At 39.3% G+C, this 15,454-nt stretch overlaps 1 protein-coding gene across 4 annotated transcripts in view; it reads right to left on the bottom strand.

The window, feature by feature from the left end:
* Window positions 1–4,573: 4,573 nt before the first annotated feature.
* Window positions 4,574–15,454, bottom strand: part of LOC125291806 (interferon-induced GTP-binding protein Mx-like) — a 30,230-nt gene continuing 19,349 nt past the window's right edge. For 3 of the 4 annotated variants that reach the window (XM_048238673.1, XM_048238672.1, XM_048238674.1), the window contains 2 exons: window positions 5,454–5,752; window positions 4,574–5,332 (listed from right to left, as the gene is read on the bottom strand). In XM_048238673.1, coding sequence (XP_048094630.1) covers window positions 5,099–5,332; window positions 5,454–5,752 — 533 coding nt within the window. In that variant the 3' untranslated portion in view covers window positions 4,574–5,098. The remainder of the gene's footprint in view (window positions 5,333–5,453; window positions 5,753–15,454) is intronic. The other variant, XM_048238675.1, reaches the window with a different exon arrangement.

The raw sequence follows: 15,454 nt of genomic DNA, 5'->3' as shown, positions 1-15,454 counted from the left end.
CTAAACCACTAGCCTAGTGATGATGATCAGCATGTAGCCTACAACAGGACATGAATTAAGCTGCCGCCATGCAGTCTTTCTGAAAGTGATGGAGCTGGATCACAAGATGCATCAGATTACATGTGTATGTATTTTCCGCTATTTCAATGGGTTGTCTCAGTTCGTTTAAGCTCTATGCGGAGATATTCAAGCAAATACCATTGGATTTTGTGTTTTGACGTTTGTGCTCACCTTTCTTTGGAAAGAAGTTTATTAGCAGTTGTTTCCCCTCATTTTAACGTCTCTCTTTTTTTCCTGTTTTGGCCTTTGTTTTTGGTAACCTGACTTGGCTTTCTGGGAGAAAGACATTGCACCAGCAGCACAACAATTAGCGGTCCACTACTAGCGATGCTCAACTAAATAAACAGAAGATAGACTATCGTGCAGGCGGACTAAACCATTTAGCTCTTTAGCAAGGGAGAGTGAGAGTGACCTTAGACAGTTCAAAATGTTTTTCTCATAATCAAAGTGTAATTTGTCATGTAACAGAATAGGTAGGAGAGTACTAATACAATTTACACTTGAAGTGTGGTCAAATTGATTTTAAGTTGAATTTAATACATAATTGAATACACTTAAATACACTTGGATTTGGCGAAAAAAGTACGAACTGTACTTAGTATACTTTTAAAAAGTGTTGTATACAAAATCCAGTCAGTCAAACTTTACATTTCGTCTGACATTCATTTTGACATTTAATTTGGAAGTTAAAATATTCAGGTAAAATAAATATGGTGGAAATAAGTATTGAACGCTTAAATGTTTTTTCAGTAATTAGCCTAAACTTCCAGTGAGGTCTATTCGAAATTTTCACCACACATTATATTAACACACATATAAAAAATCCAAACATAAGAGTTATGTGTAATAAAGTGGCATGACACAGGAAAAAAGTATTGAACGTGCCTACTGAAATTTCTTCAATACTTTGTGGAAAAGCCTTTGTTTGTAATGACAGCTTCAAGACATTTCCTGTATAACAAAACTTATTAGTTGCAGTATCAGGTGTGATTTTGGCCTATTGTTCTAAACAGATTCCAGGGGTCCCTCTTGTGAATCCTGATCTTTAGTTACTTCCAGAACTGTCTAATTGAATTTAATTGCAAGTCTTTCTGAAGCTTTCTCCGAGTGGTCCTTGGCTCTTGGAATTGACTATCTTTCTGACTCCCTGATCAGAAATATTGCGAGGAGATCCTGAGCATGGCCGGTTGATGATGCAGTGATGTTCTTTCCACTTGCAGAAAATGGCTCCCATGCTGCTTACTGGAAGATTCTGAAGTTTTGAAATGCATCTGTAACCAGTTTCATTGATATGTTTTGCAACAATAAGGTTGCAAAGGTCTTGGGAGAGCTTTTTGCTTTTATCCATCATGAAATGTTTCTTGTGTGACACCTTGGTAATGAAAAACCTTTTTTATAGCCCATCAATATGTAGGCTACTAACCAAGGTTATATTAATTTGCACATAGAAAGGATAACTACTCTCTAACTACTTACAGATTCCAGTTCGTTCTTTCCCTTTCCTTGCCTTAGTGCTTTTTCTTAGCATGTTCAATACTTTTCCCCTGTGTTATTCCACTTCATTACACATGACTCTACTTATGAAGTTGTTTGGATTTTTTTATGAGTGGATTACCTGAGTTATTACTAATGCCTGGTGAAAATGTTGTGCCCCCGTATTCCACTTTTCAAGGGCCCTCTCCTCCATTGGGGCCCTATACTTCCCACCCCCCCCAGTTCGACGCCATTTAATCTGCTGAACCTTCTGCTCGTTTCCAAATATAAAAAAAACTCTCTGCAACTCAACATTAGCCTGCCTGCCTCAGCTGCCTGTGAGGGGCTTTTCAGTTGTGCTGGATTACTGTTCACTGCAAATTGACCAAGGATGAGGTGCAAGTAACTTTGAAAATCAACTACTGCTCAAACTTAAAGGAGAACTCATTTTTTTCACATTTTTGACATTTCTCAACGTCACCGAGTACTGTCGGTATGAACAAAACTGAAACAATCGGTTTTACCTAGCTCGAGTTGCTGCAGCTACAGCGCTACACACTGGGAGCATGAACATGGCTGCCTTAGCTGCTGGCTGCAGCAACTCGTGCTAGGACCAAAGTCCTTTTAGGCAAGTACCTCCACTCGGCAGCTATATTGCAACGCTTTTTGGGCACTAATCGGGCATCTATTTCGGCAGAAATGTGTGTGCGTAAGGCTTCACGACACCAATCTTGCTCCAGTGGCAAGATCACAACAGATGATTGGCACGATGTCTTCACAGCACACCACATGATTGGCTCAATGTATTCACATGTTGACGTTTTGCCGCGGAAGGGTTGTGATCTGTGTAGACAACTGCGTTACAAACTAACCCCATGCATTACTATGGAGGATTTTTTGAGTGCTGTATCTCCTCATTATAAAGTCTCTGGTAAAACTGGTTGTTCTGCCCCCCAAAAAAAGTAACTAAGTAACTTTTACTTAAAGTACATTTTAAATGAACTACTTTTTACTTTTACTTGAGTACATTTTCAGATCGGTATTTTAACTTGTACTTGAGTAATATTTCAATATTTTCGTACTTTTTCCACCTCTGCCAAACAGCCACTCGAAAAATCACTCAGCTCTCTCAAAGTTGATTTCTGCTCACGGGAAGTGAATTTCTGCTCTCGTGGGTCTCTACTTGGGGGCGGGAACCAGGTTCACTGGTCAGATTCCTCGCTCGCAGCATTTTTTTTCCTTGCTCAGGGAGCAGTTTCCTCTGAGTCTGCGCGCACACAGAGAATTTAATATCCATGTGTGTGAAATAATATAATACGCCCAAATGCATGTTTTATCGCGTGACTGCTTTGTGGCTCTATTGTGTCGCCATAGTAGGCCTACAATGACAAAGTTACCATATCCAACTTGAAAAGATATGCTCAAGAGATTCATAACTTTCAGTTTTACTTTTGTTATGGATGAATTATGTTTTGTTTTCATTCATGTCAATAAAATGTTTTTCTCATAATCAAAGTGTAATTTGTCATGTAACAGAATAGGTAGGAGAGTACTAATGGTACAATTTTAAATCACACTAATATTATACTTAAATTGCATTCCTTTATAATGCTTAAAGTATCTTAAAGGAACCGTATGTAAGAAAAATATTTCAATTAATCATAAAATGGCCCTGTCACTAGACATTAAGAAATCGTATTTATTTCAAATACTTATATCACTGACAACAGTAGTTCGGCCAGGATATTATCATTTAAAAAGTGAAGTTGCAGCCCTAGGCAATCAAGGACATGGGTAGATGGAGGAGAAATCAAAAATAATAAATAAAAAGTTCTATGGAGATGTGCAAAAGTTGGAGAAAGTCAGATGTGTGTGTGTGTGTGTGTGTGTGTGTGTTTTTTGCGGTGATGAAATAATAAAAGGTCTATAGCATAGGGTGAGGGATGTAAAAGTGCTAAAAAGTCTTGTAGGTGTGTGTGTGTGTGTGTGTGGGGGGTCATGAGTGCTGAGGAGTGAATGAGTGCAAAGTCAGTATAGTGTGAGTTCAGAGTTCGGATGGCCTGGGGATAAAAACTTCTCCTGAGTCTCTCAGTTCTGGCTTTGTGACTACATAGGCGCTCTTCTTGATTTCAGCGGTAGGAATAATCCATTGTTAGGGATGAGAAGAGTCCTTCAGAATCTTTTGGGCTCTTAGGAGTACTCTTCTGGAATAGATATCTTGTAGAGCAGGAAGTTGAGTTCTAATAGTATGCGCTCAGCTGAGCCACTACTCTCTGCAGAGTACTACAATCTCTAACTGTGGAGTTCCCATACCAGGTGATGATGCTACCAGTTAGAACACTCTCAACCGCTGAAGTGTAGAAGGCCTTCATGATGGATGTAGAAACTTTGAATTTCCTTAGCTGATGAAGGAAGTAGAGTCGTTGTCTGGACTTCTTCAGAACATATTGAGTGTTAACAGTCCATGTTAGGTCTTCAGTAATGTGGACACCAAGGTATTTAAAACTTGTGACTCTCTCTACAGGTTGCCCGCTGATCATTAGTGGGGTGTAACTGTAGTTCTGCTGCTGCCTTCTGTAATCCACTACCATTTCCTTGGTTTTATTGATATTCAGTGTCAAGCTGTTAGATTGACACCACTGTGCCACCTCATCAACCTGATCCAAGTAGAGCTGTTCATTGTTGTTACTAATCAGGCCCAAGATCACTGTGTCATCTGCAAACTTGATGATGGAGGTATGACTACTATGACTACACAAAATACACTACTACACTATTATTAGTTATACTGTAATGCCTTTTAAGTACATTTCCAATACACTTGGGATGTTACAAAATTGTACTGAGACTGTGTTCCGAATGCTCATCTCTTTTTGTATAATGTACTTAAGAACACAAAGTTTGAAAAAAGTTGTTCCATTTTAGCATACAATTTACACTTGAAGTGTGGTCAAATTGATTTTAAGTTGAATTTAATACATAATTGAATACACTTAAATACACTTGGATTTGGCGAAAAAAGTACGAACTGTACTTAGTACACTTTTAAAAAGTATATTTTTAATAGATTTATTTTTCACCTGGGATGACATGGCAGAAGTACAGTGCATGAAAAGTTAATCATACATCATAAATATTTGTTCCCAGCTTAGTGTGTGTGTGTGTGTGTTAGTGAGAAAGAGAGAGACGTGGTTAAAGCCCAATAAAACTATGACAAAATAATTCTAAAGTTAGCAGGATAGTTCTACAAACCTTTTTACGTTCCCAAAAACATTTTTTTTTAAATATTTTTTTCATCTATCATATTTCAACACAGAGAAGCTAGGTCACTACAGATCTGTCTTATTTTCCTCTAATTTGACTCAATATTGAATGCTGTATATTGCTGTATATGAAGGCTGAATATTCAGTAGCTGCTTTTCACAAAAGACTCTTGGGTCACTACAAAGAAAACATAAGGTTAACAATTGCAATGAATGCTGAATGTAACAGCGATTTAAAAACTAAACAGGTATTCTGAACTAGAACTCAGGAAAAGACATTCCAAACACCTTTGACATCTGGCCTATATATCTGGCACAGACTTGGCCAGAACTTGACGGGCCTTCTTCAATCTCTCAATTCGCTCTGAAAGATACTTCCTCTTCCGGGCGATGTCTCCTTTCTCCTGGACAAAACTGTCTGCATCTTTGTGTCTTATCATGCCTGACATGGCTGCCTTCACATTAACAATGTACTGCTCCAACATGTGGTACATCACAATCAGGGGCACTTGATTGGCCAGTCTATCGGAGGTGATCTGAGGGAACGAAACCAGATGTAAAAGCAAGCATGAACAGACACAGGGAAAGTATGTAAATGTACGCTACAAGTATGTAAATGTTCTGTACAAAAAGAAGACGAGGAAGCCAGTGACGTACCATGTAGTAGGCGCTTAGATGTTGAGCCATCTCGCGAATGTCTGCACTGACTGTCTTTGAGAAGCCTAAGAGCTTAGTAGATTCAGGTCTCGCTTTGACAGCTTCTAACTGGCGGCTGTAGAGACCATCTTGGGAATAAACTATTCTCTCCATCTTAAACTGTGACTTCAGTCTCTCCTCGGCCCTTTCGAACTCCTGTTCTCTAAGGTCCTCCAGTGGATCCTTAGCAGCCCTCATCAGACTGGGATAAGCTTCAAAAAAGGTGCTGGTGGTTTGGTTCACAGCAGTGGTGATGGTCTCTTTTATTAAGATAACAGGAGAGGAAGAGGAAAGGTGAAATTTGAAACTGACATGTCATAAAAGTAATCTAGCTCAACAACAAGCTCATCCAAAGTGTTCAAATTCAATTTGAACAGACAAATATTAACCACACACCTCTCCAGGAATGCACCGATCTGACGTTTTAATACCAAAACCAAAACCACAGGCTTTAGGTACTGGCCGGTGCAGAGGTATTTCTTTGCTATATGCACCTTAAAACATGACCGCGTATGTATGCCGCCTCTGCATATGAATACATGAGTTTTGCGTAAACATATAGGAGAATTTCTCATAGAAATACTCCAAATTTGGAGGTATAACTTTGCAAAAATGTGAGGGGGTCAAGTTGGAGGCACTGTTTGCCATGGAATGACCCGCTTTGGAGATATTGCAAGCAGCCATTGAATTATTAATTATTAATTATGATTTTTATTTTTTAGCTCCCTTCAAGCTAAATGTATGGCTGTACCGATGTGCCGTTAAAGTAATACTCGCACATGGACATAAACACAGAACAACATAGAACCACCCAAAATGGGTTGTTTCTAACCCAAGTGCTGAGTCACTATGGGACAGCAAACATGTTGGGTTAGAATGACCCAGCAAGATGGGTTGGTAATTTAACCCAACTTGTGGGTAGCTTAATCAACCCAGATATTGGGTTATTCTAACAGGGATGTTGGGTTACAGTGACCCAGAAAATGGGCATGTCCTTTTGATCCAATAATGGTTTACATTAACCTCTTTAGTTGGGTTCATTTGACCCATCAATTTTGTTGAATTATGTTATTCTCTTTTTTTTAGCTTGTGGGTTATAAACATACAAGCCAATTAAAGAAGCAAACAAGTTCAAAGAATATAATACTGATCATTTTAAACAAATTACTCACTTAGTACTTAATCATCAGTACTCACGTAGTATATCTATCACTAGGCTTACTAATTTTTACGTTTTTCTTTCCAGGAGCCAATACATTACACATTTAGCCTACTCTCTACTAATATAATACTCTCTACTAATATGAGATGTAATGAAGAGAATCTTGAATCTTCAATCTTAAATTTATTTAAAATGTATCAAAAGCTAAAAACCAGGAAAAAGCAGTCATCATACAAGAACAAATAAATAAAAATAGATAAAAGAGCGAACATTTAAGGGAGCGTTCGTTATTTATTAACGGGGTCATCGGAGGGATATTGAGTGCTTCAGTCAAAAGTTGCACGACCCTCCCCTGCCTGCAAGAAAACGTTCAACGACCCTCCTGCAATCTTTTCATAAAAAACATGACCCTCCCCGGCCAACTGTCGCTACCTTCCACCCACGCTACAAAGCGCTACGAAAACACATCAACTTAAGCCGCCGTTCTAAACTCACCCTCTGCTTTCTGATCTTACACATCACACTTCACCAAGATGGTGGCCATTTCAGTAGATTTACTCACTAACATTGTTGTGGAAACACAATAAGCATGGAAACTAAATGCACACTTCCTGCAACCACATTAGCCTACTTCAAATAAGTTACTCCTCTAGTAAGTATGAAATAAAACAATAAAACATTGAGACCATTCAACAAAGCACACTGGGTAATAACAAATTCAACACATGAACTTGTTGCTATGGACTCGTCTCTAGGCTTCCTCAGTCATTGTAAAGCTGCCGAAGCTGAACATTATCCAAAACTCAATTTACATTACATTACATTTGGCTGACGCTTTTTTAACCAAAGCGACTAACAACATGGTAAACAGTAAGTTTTAGAACAATTCTCACAATTTTAGGACAGTTTAAAAAACATTAGAGTACAGTAAGAATAAGTGCGTCGGTGAGTGCTGTTTCTTGTCAGTTTAAAACGGCTGGTGAGTGCTAGGATCAGTAGGACTTGTTGTAAGTGTTGCTATGAGAGTAGATGTTCTCTAAAGAGCTGGGTCTTCAGGAGTTTTTTGAAAGTGGAGAAGGATGTCCCTGCCCTTGTAGGAACTGGCAGTGTGTTCCACCAACGAGGAACAACAGATGAGAAAAGTTTGGATTGGCTTGAGCGTACCGGTGGTAGAGCTAGACGTCGTTCGTCAGAGGAGCGCAGCGGTCTGGAGGTAGTGTAAGTCTGTATGAGGGCATTCAAGTAGGTGGGAGCAGAACCGGAGACTACTTTGTAGGCAAGCGTTAGAGACTTGAATTTGATTTTGATTTCTCAGACGAGCGTCAATTTGGGAGCTTGCTCCTTCCTTCTCAAATGACTTGAAAAGGCCGTTTGCACAATTACACAAATAATCACAGGGACCGAAAAATACCTAACATGCCAACTTTTTCCGGGTTTAGGCCTATAATTTTAACTTTTCCCTGCTGTCTTGCCGTTTTAATATTTTCCCGTAGAATATCTACGGTGGCCGGGGAGTGTCACAACACAACACAAATACAAAAGCCGACAACACAAATGCAAATCCCCACAACACAAATACAAAACCCCACAACACAACACGATTGCAAAAACCCACAACACAACACGAATACAAAGCCGACAACACAAATACAAATCCCTACAACACAAATACAAAACCCCACAACACAACACGATTGCAAAAGCCCACAACACAACACGAATACAAAAGCCGGCAACGCAAATACAAAAACCCACAACACAACGGAAGTTATCCCACAACGGAAAATCCATAGAAATAACTATCCACATTGTTCAAACTTTTCTTTTCAAAGTGTTTTACTTACTTGTCGAACAGGCAACCAGAACAAATCAGACTCGGTGAATCCAGCATGCCAAGCAGACGAGTGCAACTTCCCACAGTCTTCTTCTATGCGCGCGTTACCATGGCAACTAAAGTCCACAACCAGAGCCCTTTCCTCTGCCATACATTTCCGTTGTGGGATAACTTCCGTTGTGTTGTGGGTTTTTGTATTTGCGTTGCCGGCTTTTGTATTCGTGTTGTGTTGTGGGCTTTTGCAATCGTGTTGTGGTGTGAGTTTTTGTATTTGTGTTGTAGGGATTTGTATTTGTGTTGTCGGCTTTGTATTCGTGTTGTGTTGTGGGGTTTTGTATTTGTGTTGTGGGGATTTGCATTTGTGTTGTCGGCTTTTGTATTTGTGTTGTGTTGTGACACTCCCCGGCCACCGTAAATATCCCATATTACTCTCATAACATTAGTCCTGCATTCTGGCCTGTCTCTGTGTTGTCCTGTTGTTACCCCTTGCCCTTCCAGAGAAACAGATGTATTCAAATCATCGTTTTGCTTTGCTTGAATGGAGTGATGTTAACCTAGTAGGCCTATTTAAGTTAACGACGTGGTTGTCGTGAGAGCACGATTCATTGGCTCTTGCAGTGTTCGGCCGTAGGCTATCTACGTGCGCACCTGCCAGGCTAAGAGACAAAGAAATCCCCCTGTATATTCACTCCAAGTTGGCCTTCCATATGTAAGCACCTGCCAAAAAGTGTTTGCAGTTTAGCCTCTATTCCTGTTTTTTTTCCCTGTCACTACAATTACCACTATGCTTTGTTAAATGTTTGTTGTGAATTCTGTATAGACCAATCAGATGTATTTGTTTGATAAGATTTTATTTGAATTTTGTACTCAGCCAATCATTATTTGTTATTTGTTTATGCCCGCGAAGTCGTGGGGAATGTGAACGTTCTATCCCCTCAGTCAGGGGATAGCTCATCAGTCCCAGTTTGCCCTGAGAAGAGAGAGGTCACTGTTTTCATCTGCTCCGCCTCAGTGCTGTTTTGTGGCGACTTAACGGTGCTTTTATGTACCCCGGCCCACGAACGGTGAACTGAACGAGTGGGTCACGTTTATGGTGATCGGTTTGGTGTGGACCGGCTTCGTGTCTCTCGTCGGGTTTTCAACTTTAACTTGCCTCAGAGCTTATACTGTTTAGCTACTAGCTACTCTAGCTCTTGTTGCAGTTTTCCTTCAGAGACGAACTCGTTTATACCTCTGGTGCTGGGCCCACCGGAGCTACACCTTCCCCAGGACGACTGCTTCACCACCGGTGCTGAGCCCACCGGAGGACCAACCGCCCTGCTACTGCTGGTGTCACTGGCTACCTCGGCTAGCTCAAGGCCGCTGCTTGCCTCCCTTCTACATCGGGATAACGGTCATCGGCTTGTTGGCTGAGTGGAGTGAAACTGTTCGTGAGTACACTTACACTGACACACACTCGTTCTTCGCCACGAGCGACCGGCGAGTCGGACGGGCATTGTGGCGGTTGCTACTCTGCCTTCAGCTCATAGAGCTGACTTCAGTGCACCAACGAGCTCCAACGGCAAGCGCTTGGGTTGAGTTATTGCATTAGATGATATATGATACTATTTTATGATTTGTATATTGTTGTGATTTGTGTATGGTGATTTAATTTAATTTGTGTATTGTCGTCTGTCTTTCATACTGGTGACGTTAAGTGTTTAGCTTAAGCTAACTGTGTTGGCCAACCTTTAGCTTAAGTCCGTTAACCTTAACGCGTTCGAGTGAATTGTTCACTCGCTGACAGTTGTCAGCTTATTGGGTTGTCACATTTACGACGTGTTATCCGATACTGTTATCCGATTTCTTCTTATTACAGTGCATGAAAATGCACTGTACTGTTCTTCCTAGGCAACAACAACTTTTTCTTCTTATTATTATTATTCCGCTTACCACTTTTTCCGTAAGCTATTTCTCTTTAACAGTTTAACTTAGAAACTTCATTCAAACTTTGTAATGTAGGTATTCAAACGGACCAAGCTGCTATGTCTTTTCAACTTTGAAACTTTTATACTTTTTAAACTATTAAAGAAAAACCTTTTAAAAATCCCCATAGACTTAACATTGCCGATTGTGACATCATAATACGGCCATTGAGCAATTAGAATCCTATGGCAGGTGTTCAGGCCACCTGGATCAACTGCCAGTCTCGGGCTTTAAGCATACAAACTGGCCCTATTAAGACTACACATCCTGTTCAACTGCTTCCTCTGCCAAAAACTGTTTCAAAATAAAAGTCCTCACTACAACATTTCACTGTTAAACAATTTAACCCTTTAAACTACTGAACTTTTTAACTGTTCAGCCATTGTAACTGTTACTTGTCATCAACTATGACTCCTACCCACTGTAGCTAGTTAGCATTGTTAGCATTGTTACATTTTTAGCAAAACTGCTAAGTTAGCTAAGTAACATGGTTAAAATAGTTAGCATGTTAACATGTTAGTTAGCATTTTTAGCATAACTACTAAAAATGATTAGCTAGGTTAACTAAGTCACATGGTTAGCATAGTTAGCATTGTGATTGTGACATCATAATACGGCCATTAAGCAATTAGAATCCTATGCCAGGTGTTCAGGCCACCTGCAGTCTCAGGCTTTAACCCTTTAGGCGCCAGAGGTTTTTTTCCGAAACGATCAATTTTGACATCTTCATTTCAAAAGGCTATATCTTAAAAGTGATAAGAGATAGAGACTTTCTGTAAATTAGAGAAATATTAAGGATGACCCAACGTTTATGTAGAGATTAAATGTTTATATCTAATTTGCATATTATGACGTCATATGGTGGCGGCCATCTTGGATTATAGAATTTTCATGAAAAGTCGCATGTTTGAATGATAAAATGCACCACTTCTTTCCCCCCAAAATGTCCCTCACCTTTCTGTATGCTATATTGCACAATACTGAATGCTCAGGTAAATAGTAAGTAGTGAACAAACTGTGTAAATCATTACTAATAAATGGCAGAAACAAACCAAATGCATGTAGCGGTAGACTGGCCTTTTGCTGTAGAGATTTTCCATTTACTACATACAGTAGGCACTCTGATTCCATGTATGGGGCACATATATATTATTCAGATGACACACAAACACAAGTAGACAAGACCTGTTTAGTTCAAAGCTCATTTGCCACGGCAAGGCACAGATCAGGAGTGAGATGACGAGACAAGACAAGAGACAATGTTAGTATTTTTTTTTTTCTTTTGTTGTTTTTGTTGATGTTTTTTTGTTTTTTTTTCTTAGCTGACAAAGACACACACATCACAAGGACATGAACACACAAAAAGGAACACATAGTGTACTGTATGTCCTAAATGATCAGGGAAGTAGATAGCAAATCAACAGTGTAAATCATTACTAAATGGCTGACATTTTTTTTTTTTTTTTTATGTAGCAGGCCTTTTGCTGTAGAGATAATGATAATGAATATCCCTATCCATACAGGGCCGGCATTCCCATCATCTTGTGATAGACTATGCATGACCTAATGTGTGTGTGTGTGTGTGTGTGTTGGAGAGGGAGAGAGCGTGTCACCACCTCCACCATGCGAGCAGCATGGCCCTGGCGCCAGTGCAGTGGAGAGAATTTATGCAGCTTTCGGACTAGGCCTACTGTCATTCTCATTGCGACTCCCCACACTGCCACTCGTTCCCCCTAACTGTCCTATGAGCACTTCGACCTCGCCTAACATACCCAGTGGCATTAGACAAAGGTTCCACCACGCTACTGTCGCCGTTGATTGTGGAGAGGCACACGCTCATAAGACAGAAGCTAGCGCTATGGACATTATGCTACCTCCATTATGCTACCTCCAGCCTCGTTAGCCACACCACTATCACCCCTGCTAACTTCCCGATGAACACTCGAACCCGTGAAAACATTATTCCCACCAGTGACATTGGGCAAACGATTCAACGTTTGTGCTTGGTGTAAGCTAAACTATGGAGTAAACTCTCACTTTGTCCAGCTGCATCATTGCAAGGCAGGGACGCATCTGAAGCCTCACTAAAACGAATCACCGTGATCATCAACGAATCATTTTCTGAAGGCAGATATTCCCCTTCAGAATCAGGGTCCGCCAATAGAAGACCCAACACTTCATTTCAGGTAAACTTTTTTCATGCCATTAGGCGATAATCTAATGCAAATACTACTGACGTTGACAATATCGGCTCTGACAAAGTGGCTCACACGCACACTAGCTCGGTATTTCACGCACTGATTCAATGCGCTGTAGCTAGAAAGTTTTGTTTAAAGCGTGCCCTTTTTCGACTTCGGGATGGCGATGACATGTCTGCCATCTAGTGGAGTGGAAGTCGAATCGAAATATGACACCCTATTTGACTAAATCGTCCGTTTTATTCAGTACCGCATCTTGTCGACTATAGTCGACTGTGGCGCCTAGAGGGTTAAGTCAAGTCAAGTCAAGTCAGATTTATTTGTAAATAAATTTATTTGAGTGCAACCCAAAGCGCTCCACATATAAGACATTGTCATTGACACAGACTATCAAAGACAATAGATGCGGACGGAGCGGGCGTGAAGTCGCCAGCGTACCCAAGTGACACCAAGACATACATTTAAGAAATAACAAACACAAAAGATGCCGGATCGAGCCGTTGGTCAAGCCGCACCATTGACACCAAGACATACAACAAACAAATTAATAAATAAAATTAATTAAAAATAAAATAAGTCCACGATCGAAAATAACATAAATAAAGAGTGATTACATTTAACTAGAAAAATAAATACAAAAAATACACAGAACATTACAGAAAAATAAACAGAACATTACATAAAATTACGAACATTACATAAATACAAACAAAAACATGATGCCAGACAATCTTTAAGCATACAATCTGGCTAGCTAGTTAGCATTGTTAGCATAGTTAGCTTTGCTAGCATTTTTTTAGCAAAACTGCTAGAAAACATTAGCTAAGTTAGCTCAGTAGCATGGTTAGCATAGTTAGCTTAACATTACATAAATACAAAAACAAAACATGATGCCAGACACCTTTAAGCATACAATCTGGCTTAGTTAGTTAAGATTGTTAGCATAGTTAGCTTTGCAAGATTTTTTTTAAAAACTGCTAGAAAACATTAGCTAAGTTAGCTCAGTAAAGATGGTTAAGATAGTTAAAGATTTTTAACAAAACTACTAGAAAACATTAGCTAAGTTAGCAAAGTAAAGATGGTTAAGATAGTTAACATTTCAAAGATACATAAGAACATAGTTAGCATGTTTAGCAAAACTATTAGAAAACATTAGCTAAATAGCATGGTTAGCATAGTTAGCAAAACTGTTAGAAAACATTAGTTAAGTTAGCTAAGTAGCATGGTTAATATTGTTAGCATAGTTAAAATTGTTAGCATAACTGCTAGCAAACATTAAAGCCATTCAAACATTTAGTTATCGTCAAATATCTACCTATACACAGCCATTAAACTATTTGAATATCAACATTCATTAAACTTTCAGTCAACAACTTTTAAACTATCTACATTCAACTTTTAAATGGTCTACTATTAAACTATTAACTTTTATTAAGCTATGTCTATCCTAGCATTATCACAACTTTTGCATTTTCATGAACTGGTAATTCCTTGGAATTGCATTTCTAGTTATTTTTCTTCTACGTATTTGTGCGTTTAATTCAGCTTCAACCATTTGATGTAGAAACTTCATTCAAACTGTGTTGCGTAGGTCTTACTTAGGTGACTTCAGCTATGTATTTTTCAACTTTTTAAACTATTAATTAAAAACTACTAAAAATTTCCCCATAGACTTAACCCTTAAAGGAGTAGGTTTTTGAACGTTCTATGTTGAATTCAATGAACCCAGATATTCTTTAGAACGTTCATTTCTCAACATTCCCGTCCTTTAAGGGTTAACATTGGCGATTATGACATCACAGTAGGGCACTTAGAATCCTATGCCAAGTGTTCCGGCCACCTCCAGCAACTGTCTGTCTCAGGCTTTAAACATACAATCAAAGATCCTTGATTACTAGCAAGATAGAGCAACGTAATTCGTTACTATGGGAGCAAAACGGGACAGTTCCGGTCTGCATAAGTGGGAGTGTCACCTTACGTCACTAAATAAACTTTCTCTCTTAACAAGCAATAAGAGCAGATAAACATAATTGTGTTCACAGTATTATTGTCTATAATCATGTATGATACCAATGAATCGTTTTTTAGGACATGGAATGAATAATTTAATTAGTCTGTGAACCGAGCTAGCTAGCTAGCTAACGCTAGCTTAAAACGCTATACAAGTGAATGGGAGTAGCTATGGCAATACAGCTATGCGCTAACAAGTGACTAGTAGTTGAAGGACTTCGCTTAAACTTAATATACTGTTGCAAGTTCAACTAATGTCAGTAATGTTATTCAGCTAGTTGTCATTTCAAAAAAATTACACTTCTCCGTTTAAAATGTTACCTTAGCTAAGAGGCTAGCTAGCATGCTAACAACCAGACAGGAACTGGCAGCAGCATGGTCTGATATTAAGTTATTTTATTACAAATCCGAACACTAACAAAATACATTATTAGGCTTGAAATGATCACAAACACTTACAGATTATGACACAATTTTCCAAATAACCCTCAACAAATCCAGAAAGACATAATGACCAATTTATTGGTAAAATTCCACACGTCTCCATTGACATTAGTGCAGCGAGGGCTTACTCTGGTCTGCATAAAGGGGGATTTTCCCCCCTCCCCCTTGCAATAATCGAACGCGGAAGTTGTCGAACGTTTGCGCCTCTCGCTCCGCTTTAACCCTCTCTAATACAATCTGGCTCTATTAAGACTACAGATCCTGTTTAACTGCTTCCTCTGCCCACAACTGTTTCAAAATAAAAGTCTCCACTACAATAATTCCCTATTAAATAATTTGACCATTTAAA

Source organism: Alosa alosa, chromosome 3 (assembly GCF_017589495.1).
Source record: "Alosa alosa isolate M-15738 ecotype Scorff River chromosome 3, AALO_Geno_1.1, whole genome shotgun sequence".
Lineage (NCBI taxonomy): Eukaryota > Metazoa > Chordata > Actinopteri > Clupeiformes > Clupeidae > Alosa > Alosa alosa.
Note: the sequence above shows the minus strand (reverse complement) of the source record. Positions and strands in the feature narration are given on the sequence as shown.